The sequence below is a fragment of the Chiloscyllium plagiosum genome, unplaced genomic scaffold, assembly GCF_037043375.1.
Source record: "Chiloscyllium plagiosum isolate Xiang-an unplaced genomic scaffold, Cpla_swu_hap1 HiC_scaffold_25, whole genome shotgun sequence".
NCBI lineage: Eukaryota > Metazoa > Chordata > Chondrichthyes > Orectolobiformes > Hemiscylliidae > Chiloscyllium > Chiloscyllium plagiosum.
Window position 1 is genome coordinate 29,793,994 of NW_028270163.1, and position 13,079 is coordinate 29,807,072.

The window sequence follows — 13,079 nt, forward strand, 5'->3', positions numbered from 1 at the left end:
GTAACATTTTATTTTCCAATCAGTTAGTCATGGAAGTAAAGACAGTGAACTGCTGAGATTAGTTCAGTGTGTTTGACCCTGTTGATTTAATACAACATTAGACTATCCAGAAAAACTAAATAACATTGAATTGATATTCTGCACTTGTGTACAGAGTTGCCAGTAACATCTTATAATCTAATTTGAAATGCTTTGGGATGTTGTGGAGTCTATGAAATGCATGATTGGTTTTCTTGCTAGTTTTATTTTTAACTGTACAGAATTAGGCCTATTCCACTCTGCACTAAGAAAGAATTTTTCAGCATCACTATGTTCCCAAATGAATATTGGTATTTAGATTTCCATTTGGTTACCAGTTCTAAGCCACTCATGCAAAGTAAATGAATTTACTGCCAGCCGAGCCTCTAATGCTTCGAGCTAGTGCTCTGGATTTTATTTCATGAACTATGAAGATGGAGACAGTTTACATCTAATTAGCATTTTAATCATTTTGGAGAGATCATGAATTTAGAGGAAGCTTTATCACCTTCAGCTTCCTCTGGGGATCGATTAGAGACTTTGACAATTCTCTTTTCAGAGCAGTCGTACTGGTAAAGATAAAATGATGACTACACCGTGCCCTAATATTGAAAGTCTATGTTAGTGTGTTTTTTCTTGGGTATAATACATGATATTTCTGCTTTGCACAGATAGGAGAGCTAAATTTGCTGCAGCAGTATACTGGCTCTTGTAAAATGTCATTATGTACTATTTTTGAATAACTGGTAACTCATTTAAAATAAGCAAATTAGTAATTATATTAGAATGGAACACTAAAGCCTACTAAAGGAACCAGTGAAACAGTATATCATGAGGGCAAAATTAAATACACAGATATGTAAATTGTCTATGGAACTAATAAATAATTGGAATGGAATTATTTTATTTTAAAATACAAACAATAAAAATATGTTAAAATGCCAATACAATATACACAATTAATTTTCTACTCTTTGATAAAATAAATTTCCATGCCATTTCAGAAATGAATTCAATGTAATTTTGATGTATCTTCGAATAACTGTCTCAAATCCTGTCTAATCCCTGTCTAAAGCAAATCCCGATTTAGAGACCCAAGTTGATGATATTGTCAAATTTTAAATGTGGTCTCAATAAATCATTGATTGTTAAATGTTTATTATGCATTCTGTGAAACCAGCTTTGGGTAATCACACTAAAATTAATGGAAGTATGCAATTGTCAGTATCAATAATTTAAATTGTATCATTAACAACATAAAGTTCTTATTAAATCTGTAAAAGCAAGTGGTTGAAATTTGATCTGTGTTTCAAATGTTTTCCCAAATCTAAAATGGACCATAAAAAGGTTGAATTTTGCAGCAATAGAGATGACACTATTTTGCTTTAGAGATAGTTAAGTGTGCCTGCCAATTATCTGTAACGAATGCAGGCCACATTTAATTGTGTTAGTAAGGGACATTTGCATGAAATAAGACCCTTTTGTGAATTTGACATCTCTGCACACATGCTTTGTTTTTCAACCTGCTCAACATACCATAACAGGAATGTTTCACACATGGTATTTAAATGATTCCTTACTGCCAATACTATCAGTCTCTGGTCAGTCATTTGGCCATTAGTTACTGAAAGGTTCATTTTTATGGCAGTTTTGGCTGTGAAGTCCTTTCAAAGATTGAGTTTATGGAGGGCAGGACCAGTTTTTCAGGATAAACTTGCTTTCAATTGCTGGGAAATAGGTTTCTGTTGACTCTCTACAATTAAGAGCAACAGCAGCAGCAGCAAGAAAGGTAACAGATACCTGCACAGGCTGCAGATAAAGGTCAAGGAAAGACACGGGCTCAACAAGCATTAAAGTCTGTGCGTCTTCTGAATCAAAGGCTGCATTTCAGAATTGGAGGAAGAGCTGGGATCCAACACCAAGTCACCACTTCTTGTGGCAGTGATGTTTGCTGTGAATCTAAAAGTTATGCCTCTGATCCTGTCAAACTGCTTCCAGTGACATCAACAACATTAATTAGCTTTGCAATGTGAACAGGTTGGTCATTAGTGCACTGTTGTGGAAGGGACAACAAATAGCTTCTGGTTGCTGATGAGCAGACAGTAAGGATGCTGCAATTTCCCCACATTGTGGAGACAGAGCATCATAAACTGCACATACATGTGGTGCTCATTGTGAAGCTGCACTGTTTGATAAAATAAGCCTTTGCTGTTGTCAATATTCAACAACAACTTTTAATGGGGTGAACACCTCAAGGCATGTTACAGGTACATTATCAAACAAAATTAACATCACATTACATAAGTGGTTAGAACAAGTGGCCAAAAGCTTGGTCAAAAAGATAGGTTTGAAGAAACATCTTTAAAGAATGAAAGAGAAGTAGAAAGGTTTAGGGAGGGAATTGCCAACTTGAGAACCTTGGCAGCTGAATGTACAACCTCCAGTATTGAGATGATTAAAATCAGGGATGTTCACATGGTCAGAATTGGAGTAGTAGAGATACTGTATCTCAGAAGTTTGTAAGGATTATGGGAATGGATAAGAAACATAAAATTCTAGTGAAGTATTAAGACAATTGATATTTTCAAGAGATCACAAATCAATCTCAGCAAGAATTATTGCCGGAAGTGCTTCTAAAAGACTAATTATGACAATTGGTTGTCAAATTTCTGTCCGTTTCTTGTTCCCTAATATTGCTGGCAGTATGATTCACTTTTTAATGGCCTTGAGGATGCAGATAGCTAACTGAGGTAACATCTGCAATGAATGGAATTAATAGTTTTGATGTGATTTAAAAGATGCACATTTGTTTACTGAAGCAGATTACTGGGTGATAATAGTCTGGGAACTTGGCAATCATTTTTAGGTAATTTGCATCCATAATGGAGTGGGTTCAGTTTCAATTGCACCTATTTCAATATCATTTTTCAAAGTATTTAAAGCATATATTACACCATTTATTGTGCAAGATGTTTGTTGCTTGAATTCGTTCAAGTATTAAATAGTCCTTTCAGTGGTAGTAAGCTGATTATATGATTTAACATTGACTAAAAACAAATAATTCTTGGACTATGAGGGATAATGGACCATTTCTTAAAGAAAACATACAAAGCTGTAAGGAGTGCTTTAAGTTAGGAATATTAAATTGTCTGTTATTCTTTCAGAGGAAAAATGTATTCTTGAACAGAATACTCCATGGTTGCAAATTTCCAAAATGTATTTTTGATCTTTTTTATTGATTTCTGGGACTTGGCCATTGCTGGCTGGCCAGCATTGATAGCCCATCCCTATTTGCCCTTGAGAAGGTGGTGGTGAGCTGCCTTCTTGAATCGCTGCTGTTCACTTGCTGTGGGTTGACCCATGATGCCAGTAGCAAGGGAATTACAGGATTTCCAACGACTGTGAAGGAATGGTGGTACATGTCCAAGTCAGGGTGGTGAATGTCTTGAAGAGGAACTTGCAGATGATGGTGTTCCCAAGTACCTGCTGGCCTTGTCCTTCTAGATGGAAGTGGTCATGAGTTTGGAAGATGCTGTCTAAGGATCTTTGGTGAATTTCTGCAGTGCATCTTGTAGATAGTAAACACTGCTGCTACTGAGCATTGGTGGTGGAGGGATTGAATGTTTGTAGATGTGGTGCCAGTCAAGCGGGTTGCTTTGTCCTGGATGGTGTCAAGCTCCTTGAGTGTTGTTGGAGCTGCACCCATCCAGGCAAGTGGGGGGGGTATTCCATCACACTCCTGACTTGTACCTTGTAGATGGTGGATAGACTTTGGGATATCAGGAGGACAGTTACCCACTGCAATATCCCTCGTCTCTGACCTGCTCTGGTAGCCACTGTGTTATGTGGTGAGTCCAGTTGAGTTTCTGATCAATGGTAACCCCAAGGATGATGACAGTGGGGGATTCAGAGATGGTAATACCATTGAATGTCAAGGGGTGGTGATTAGAGTATCTCTTATTGGTGATGATCATTGTCTGGCATTTGTGTGACACAAATGTTACTTGACTCTTGTCAGCCCAAGCCTAGATATTGTTCAGATCATGTTGCATTTGAGTATGGACTGCTTCAGTATCTGAGGGGTCATGGATGGTGCTGAGCATTGTATAATCATCAGTGAAAATCCCCACTTCTGATCATCCTCACTTCTCACATATCTGACACATGGTCGGATACTTGGTAGTGTAGATGAGCAGAGGGATCTTGGTGTCCATGTACACAGATCTTTGAAAGTTGCCACCCAGGTAAATAGTGCGGTGAAGAAGGCATATGGCGTACTGGCTTTTATTGGTAGAGGAATTGAGTTCCGGAGTCCTGAGGTCATGTTGCAGTTGTATAAGACTCTGGTGCGGCCGCATCTGGAGTATTGTGTGCAGTTTTGGTCGCCATACTATAGGAAGGATGTGGAGGCACTGGAACGGGTGCAGAGGAGGTTTACCAGGATGTTGCCTGGTATGGTAGGAAGATCGTATGAGGAAAGGCTGAGGCACTTGGGGTTGTTTTCATTGGAGAAAAGAAGGTTTAGGGGTGACTTGATAGAGGTGTACAAGATGATTAGGGGTTTAGATAGGGTTGACCATGAGAACCTTTTTCCACGTATGGAGTCAGCTATTACGAGGGGGCATAGCTTTAAATTAAGGGGTGGTAGGTATAGGACAGATGTTAGGGGTAGGTTCTTTACTCAGCGAGTCATGAGTTCATGGAATGCCCTGCCAGTAGCAGTGGTGGACTCTCCCTCTTTATGGGCATTTAAGCGGGCATTGGATAGGTATATGGAGGATAGTGGGCTAGTGTAGGTTAGGTGGGCTTGGATCGGTGCAACATCGAGGGCCAAAGGGGCCTGTACTGCGCTGTATTTTTCTTCTATCTGTGTCACATTATGAATACAACAATTAGAAATAAAATATGTATCAATATACTGCTGCACTCTTGCAATGTAGTGGCAGTGTCCCTAGGCGTGGATTGGGAGGCCTAGATTTAAGTCCTATCTACTCCAGAGTTGTAGAATAACGTTTCTGAACAGATTGATTCGAAAAATGGGTATACTGCTGCAACTGTTAAATGGCACAGAATTAAAATTATTTAGAATAAGACAAATAAAATGTGATATAATATATAATTGTGAATGTGAAAAAAAATTTCTGCTCTCCATCCACTTCTCTGTATTTAATAATGAGAATAACAAAAATGTTGCCAAATACATGAGATAACTGAGAGCAAAAAAAACAATGTGTTAAGAAAAGAGCACAGATTTATGGTAGCTCATTCCAAGTTTGGATTTGGCATTAACCCTGGACCAAATGGTTTCTTCTGTACTAGAATGTCTGTGACTGTATTTATGAATTTGGATAAGGTACAACAGTTTCTGCATGACAATCAACTGAAGGGTATCAATACAAATATAATTCCAAAGTTTCTGTTTGACGGAACTATTTTTGGGCATAATTCTCGCACTGGCAGCATAATAGGTAGAAAGAAATTATAGAATTTTTAACACAAGCTGGGTTCAACAAAACTCAAATTTTAAATATCTCACATGAAAAGAATCCTCCCCTCATATAACTGGTCATGACCCATACTGGATTAATTATTATTGGGAGTTTCATTTAATGACACTTCTTTGCAGGCCTATGTGAAGGCTTAAAGAACTAAGATGTAACTTTTAGGTGACCGGACACTATTTTGAAAGGCTTTTTTTTTTAATTTAAGGCACTCACTATTGAATTCCAATCTAACTGGGAAAAACTTTGTAATTCACAAATAGTGCTATTAGCACCACAGAATCACAGAATGGTGACAGCCCAGAACAAGGCCATTTGGCCCATACTGCCTACACAAGCTCCCCAAATGAACGCTGGCTTACTGCCAATCTTCAGGTTTTTTTCCCAAAATTCGTTGCACATTGTCTCTACTCAACTAATTACTTGATGTCTTCTTGGATATCTCATCTGAACCTTCCTCTGCCACCACTTAATGCATTCAAAATTTAAACCAATTATTGTGTGATCAAAGGTTTTGTGCTAATCCCATTTGATTATTTTCCAAATTACTTAAAATGCTTTATTTTGTGATAATAACTTCTAAAGCTTGAAAGGAGTGGTGCAGTGGCTAGCATTACTATCTCACAGTGCAAGGGATCTGGGTTCAATTCCACCCTTGGGTAACTGTCTGTGTGCAGTTTGCACATTCTCTCCATACCTGCATAAATTTCCACTCACTGACCAAAGATGTGTTGGTTAGGTGGATTGGCTATGCTAAATGGTCCATATTGTGCAGGTTAGACAGATTAGCAATGGGAAATGCAGGGTTTGTGTCGGATACTCTCTGGAGTGTTGGTGTGGACTTGATGGGCTGAATGGTCTGCTTGCACATTGTAGGGATTCTACGTATTGCTTGATTGTAATGGGTTGTAATAAATTTTATGTTATAGTGATTTACAGATATGAATGAGCAGAAAACAATGGAAGAAATGCTTTTCATAAGGAATTTTTTTAGCATGTTTGATTGTGTTTTTTTATCTCAACCCAAACTCAGGCCAAACATCTTAGTAACTGTTCATAGTTGTTCACTGTACATGATGATAAGGCTACATTATAGGAAGCTCCAAGCTCTGCGAGTCCAAATTCTTATTAAATCATTGACACATGATAATTGAGGTAACAGTGATATCAAGAGCATAATGATCCAACTCTATCATTACACACAGAATGGGCCAGCATTGCTAATGTTGCTAAAAGCAGAAACAACCCTTATAACTTTTCTTTCAATAGTCTAATTATTGGAAAGCGTCTTTTTTGAAAAAAATCATTAATGGGATGATCGCTGATTTTTAAGAAGTAATTTCTTGCTAAGATAAATGCAATATATCTCAGATGCTTGGAATCTGAAATGAAAACAGAATTGCTGGTAAACAGTCAGGGGAATGGGGGCCGGCATCAGTGGGGAGTGAAACAAAGACGTTAGGCCATATTTTATTATTGGAGGTGGGAATTAGGGATGGGACTAATCTCATCATTATGATACTCCATCTGTCTCAAGACTGCTAGCAGGCAGGATCTGTCAGAGATCTATGACCTTAGTGGCCTGGAAGTGGAAAGGAAAGCTGGGCCCAGATAAGACACCTCAAAAAAACTCACCTCACATTCCCCAAAAGCCTTGATCATGGCTTCCAAAGTGATCAGTCACTCACCTACATATGGTTGAACATTCTGATCATTTTAAACAAGCTTATCCTGACCCCTTCATCTCAAACACATAACCCAATGGCTCATTATTATTCCCTCACACTCCCCTCTCAAGTTCAAGCCTTCACTGTCACACCATACCTCCTCAACTGCCATAGACACACATCCTCATCCTTATCCTACTCACTCTCATCCCTTCACACTCACATCCCCTTATCCACAGCATGCAACTCACTCCTCACTCCCTCTTCTCTGTCAACCATTTAACTTACAACAATTGTGACAGTTTAATATACTATAAAAATACTTGAGTGAGTAGACTCTTCAAACAAATGGTGTAAACAACATTAAGAACTTGCAATTGCAGTGATTGTAATGAGATCAGCTTGGCGCACCTCATAGAGTATGAGTTCTCTGATTGGAGCTGTTAATCTGATCCAATCAGGGAGCTCTGGCTGACAGACAAAAACTGGAGTGTCAGCCATCCTGTTATTCTGAGAGCTGGTTCTGAGGGAGCTAGATCAATGTCAAGGACTTGCTACGTGTAGATAAAGGGTGACTTGGTGATGATATACCGGCTTCTGTGAAGTTATTTCAGTAACAACAGGATTGCAGCCAAGAGCCTATAAAACTCTAAGTAATCAAATGATCTTCGGAAATGCTATCTCAATAGATATCTAGACGAATGCTTAAAAGCAATGGGAAAAGACCAAACATTCACGCTTGAACATCATACTAGCTATCCTGCCAGTAATATACTCTATTGTTTATCCATTCCAATTCATTCAAAGAGTATTCCACATTTACAACGTTTGTTTTTTAATTGCCAGTATTCCATTTGGCATAAATAATAAATTCCTGAAGAAGGGCTTATGCCCGAAACGCTGATTCTCCTGTTCCCTGGATGCTGCCTGACCTGCTGCGCTGTTCCAGCAACACATTTTCAGCTCTGATCTCCAGCATCTGCAGACCTCACTTTCTCCTCATAAATAATAATCCAACAAACATGTCATTTTAAGGGGTAGTTACATCACCTAATCATAGCACTGTAATAACTCATCTGATGGAACACAAATGCTACTCATGCTACAGCATTAATCTATAAACTGTAGGGGAGGGAAATAATTTTACTTCTAAATTCTTCCCTCTTCTACGCCATTATTCACACCTACATGTAGCTAGTGTAAAGGTCAACTGCTGCTAAAATCTGTAGTCACTATGAAAATGTTTTTAAAAACCTGGGACAGCCTCTTAATGAACCTACAGCCCTGTCACTTGCCTCCATCATTAGTGCAAGTTTACATGGAATTATGTTAGAAGCAATGTACTCAGACATCATAAAGTATGTAAAAGAAAATGGGGGAACTGTGGAAGTGATAATAAGATGATATGAAGTCTGGCCATAAAAATTCACACATAAAAAGAATTGTCAATGTAAGGAAATCCTCAGCTTTAAGGAAACGGGAAAGAATTAGTTTGAAGTAAGAGACATGGAATAAACCTAATGAACATGTGAAGGTAAAGCATGATAGATCTGAAAGTGAGTTAGGGAAGGCAACAACTCTTTTTAATATGGAACTACCTTAGAAATAAATACACTTAACGGTCAGTAATTTCCAACTCAAATCTAAAGGGTGGAATTAACAATTATATTCTGCAAGCTGAATTACAACATAACTGAAAATTCTAATCTGCTGTTTATTTTATATTTTCTTTAAAACTCTTAACACCATGTAGCCAAAGGAAAGGAAAGCAGCCAATGTGAGATTCCCAAAGATCCAAATTTCCCTGACTGCCTTGGGAAGATTGAGGTGAGTACTCATCGCTCTGTTTCCCTTTAGATTATTTATTCACATTGCTTATAAAGGGTGATTCTATAGTCAATGAAAAATATCCAAAGCTTTGAAATTAAAGTGAGCAATCAAAATATCATGCGTCATTTATTGTTTGAACCAGGAATAAAGACTGCACCATTCTGCAAATGTGGTTTTACGTCTGTAATTGAGAAGAATAAGCAAAAACTGACTGGAACAGAACAATTGTGAATGTATAGAAACCAAAATAAAGATGGGATAAATTATAGATTTAAGTGAGCTGGGAAATGCAAAATAAACCATGAGTTTTTAAAATGTGAAACAATAATTGAAACATGAGGAAATGAAACTTCATGTTCTTATGAGTAAATTTTCAAAGTTTTAGTAATTAATTTGTAGCAATTAGAGCTATCACCTTCTGTTTAAAATCCATGCAAATTGTATTTGATTAACTTGTGCCTTTTCAAATGCTGATTAATATTGTCACTCATTTTTATCCAATTATTTAGCCAACATCACGGTTTGGTTAATTTGTTACTAAGTGTTAATATGTCTCATTCTCCAGTTCTAAACAATAAGGAAACGTTCACAGTCTTCCCGTTTTTCAGCTCCACACCTGTAGCTGGAGGCAACTGCAGTATTATGATCAAAGCTCCTATGATTTCCTGTCTTGCTTATCAGCCAATGGTACAATTCATTAAGCACTGGCACTTTCTCTACTTTCAAAAATACTAAGTAAAATAATTTCCACAGAGGCTGGTATCCTGTCACCAAGTCACCTTTTATTCATATGCGGAAATTCCTCGACACTGATCCAACTCCCTTAGAGCCAGTTCTCAAAGTGAACAGGATGTCTGACACTCATGTTCTTATCTGTCGCCCAGGACTCCCTGATTGAACCAGATTAACAGTCCTATTCAGGGCACTCATATTCTATGAGATCCCCCCACCTGACTGACCTTGTTACAATCACTACATCCCTCCCGTCTGAGTCTGAGGACATAGGCTGGTACTTTTTCTCAAGCTCCTCCTGGGATGTTTTAGAATTGGGTCTGGTTCCCCCCAAACTCTACCTCTCATACACGTGTCATGTAAGGTACAGTAGCTCCTCTCTTGTGCCTATAGAATCTCGGAAGAAATTAATTCTCTTCTTCAGATGGCTAAGGTGTTGAGGGGGCGACATCAACCATGTCCATCAGAGATTCCGAGGTCTCTTCAACACTGGACAGTGGGAGCGACCCCCACAGGCTCCAACAACCTTTCCAACAGTTCCAAGGAGCCAGGGCATGTTTTGATCCTGCCCTGTTAGTGAGTTGTCAGCTTTCATACAGTCTACATGCTTGTTCAGGACCATTGCTCGAACCCAAACATTATACATCACTGGACTTGACCTCACATTGACTATATTTCTGACATTCTGGGACATTCCTGTGGTTCCTACACCAAACTTCATCCCCTGAAGTAAACTGTCTCTTTCACTTAACGGAATCTTGTGTCTGACATTGGTGTTACTGATGGCATTTCACGTTCCTCTCAGGTCAGGGAAGATCAGATTTAACCTGATGTGGAGTGTCCTCCCATTAGCAACGCTGCTGGAGATATCCCTGTAGTTGCATGAGCGGTGGTCCTATAATCAAATATGAACTGGGAGGATTTGGGTATTAGTTTAAAATCCCTACAAAGGCGATCCGACCTGTTAAACTTCACAATTTCTACAGCTGGTGTTGCCCATTATACAATGATGCCTTCGCTTTTCAGCCTCTGATTTCTGTCTCTACTTTTACTCACAAGGCATATGGCAATGGGCAGGCCTTGAAGAATCGTGGAATTGCTTTCTGGTCAACATGCAAGGTGGCATTGGCTCCTTTGATAGTCCCTAGACCTTCCTCAAAAACCTCTGGGTATTTAATTAGGACTTCACTCAGGCAGCCATTTTCTCATCAACAAATGTTGAGCCAAACTGGGTGAACTTTTCTCAACCATTTCACCTTGGTCTTGGGTCCTGGCCGTTTACTATAGTCAGTGGTAACTGAACCAGCTGCTTCTCTTAAGAGACTAGATCCGAAATGGTGCCCTTAATCTGTAAAGGTTTCTTGGTATATGTTCTTAGTCTAGCTGAGGTCTTGCATGAAACTTAAGGGTTGGAGTCCAAAGCAAATTCTGTTAAAGAGTGGTTCTGCAATCACTGAAATGGATGCACCAGTATCAACTCTATTAGAACTGGGTGACCATTTAGCCATTTTGACTGGTTCTGATTTGGATGTTGCTAAGCAATTTAACTGTTCCAAACTAGATGTAGGTAGACTTTCCAAGGTATGAACTCTCCTGGATACTGGCCAATGAGTTTACATACTCAGTTCAGGCCTAATGGGACACTTTTGCTGTCTCATGTCCACATATCAACAGCAACTGCGGTGGTTTGCCAATGCAGATCCTAAAGAAAATTTTAACTGTTTGGTGGAGGCTTACCTTTGTTTTGGTGTTTTGCTGCGGGCCGACCTAGAGTCCCTCTGTTCAAGATATATCCTGAGTGAGGCTATGAAGTTGCCTTCACTCAAGTGGCATTCTCCAAGCTCAGTTGGACTGGCGAGGGTGTCCACTTCCAATTGAATACACTGCAATTTGTTTTCTCCACTTGCTGCGTTTTCCACTGTTAAAGTGCCTGTTTGAAATCCACTTGGGCTTCAGCTAGTAGGTACTTTTGCATGGTTACATCGTTAATCCCACATACCAAACTGTCTCTCGGTATCTCATTAAGGATTAAACCAAAGTTACATGCCCCTCCCAGTTCTCTTTAGCTCTGCAAAATTCCTGGCACAAACTCCCCTGGTTCTTGAATTGCCAAGTAAAAATGATAGCAGTTCAGAATTAGAGGAGGCTTAGAATCATAATATTCCTTAACTAAATCCATCAACTCTTGAAAGATTTTAGTATCTGGTTTGTCAGTGAAAGTTATACTTGTATTACCAGAAACAGCTGTGGGCCCACATCCTGCCAGGAGAATTACTCCTTGCTTTTCATTTGCCCCAATATCATTTGCCCAGAAAAATATAGCACATTCTTTCCACATACAGGACCCAGTCTTCATTGGCAGAATCAAGCAAGTCAAGTTTCCCAAATAACGGCATGATGCCAGAAATACTAACCCTAACTCAAAGATGACTACTGTGAGTGAATTTCTTTAGGAATGAGCTTTGCTCTTGTCACTACTGAAATAACTCCACGGAGGTTGGTATCCCATCACTTGGTCATCCTTTATTTACACATGGAAAGTCTTGACATTGATCCAGCTCCCTCAGAGCCAACTGTCAGAGTGAACAGGATGTCCGACACTCCTGTTCTTCTCTGACAGCCAGGACCCTATGGATTAACAGCCCCAATCCGGGAGCTCATATTCTATAAGGATCACCTGTCTGTCCTCATTACAATCACTACACTAAGCACCTTAATATTTCCTCCATCACTATGTTTGTCCCAACCAATATTTCACACATCTCCTTAACAACAGTATCTTCATTGTCCCAAAGACAGAGGCAAAGTATATATGAAAACATGATTGCATCTTTCACCTCCGCATGTTATCATTCTGGTCCATTATTGGGCTTATTCTTTTCTTAACTATCCCCTTACCCTTAATATATTTATAAAGCAGCTTTTGAGTTTCTTTGATTTTACTTGTCAATATATTTTCATGCCTGATCTTGCTTTGCAAGTTTCCTTTTTAATTTCACCTCTGCTGTTTGTATACTCTTCCAGGTTTTCTGATAGAAATTTGTTTATTGCCCTATCTTACCCTGTGTGCTTTGAGAAATGGAAGTGGCTCTCGGCCTAGGAGTCGTACATTTTGCTTTTCAGAAAATGCATTTGCTCTGAACCCTTATTATCTCTGCCTTGAATGCCTCCCACTGCTATGTCATTGATTTTCCTTTGAATAACATTTTGCAGTTCAGGTTTGCTAAATTACATTTCAATTTATTAAAACTGGTCTTTCCTTATATGAGCATTTTCACTTTTGGTACAGAAAATTGCAGTAGGTAGGCTACATTTTACCGGGAAATAAACC

The 13,079-nt window shown here is 38.9% G+C and overlaps 1 protein-coding gene across 3 annotated transcripts in view; it reads left to right on the top strand.

Moving 5' to 3' along the window:
• mgat5b (alpha-1,6-mannosylglycoprotein 6-beta-N-acetylglucosaminyltransferase B) overlaps nt 1-13,079 on the top strand; it is an 876,343-nt gene that overhangs the window by 475,551 nt on the left and 387,713 nt on the right. For all 3 annotated transcript variants that reach the window (XM_088000554.1, XM_043714644.2, XM_043714643.2), the window contains one exon: nt 8,940-9,013. In XM_088000554.1, the coding sequence (XP_087856680.1) occupies nt 8,940-9,013 (74 nt within the window). The remainder of the gene's footprint in view (nt 1-8,939; nt 9,014-13,079) is intronic.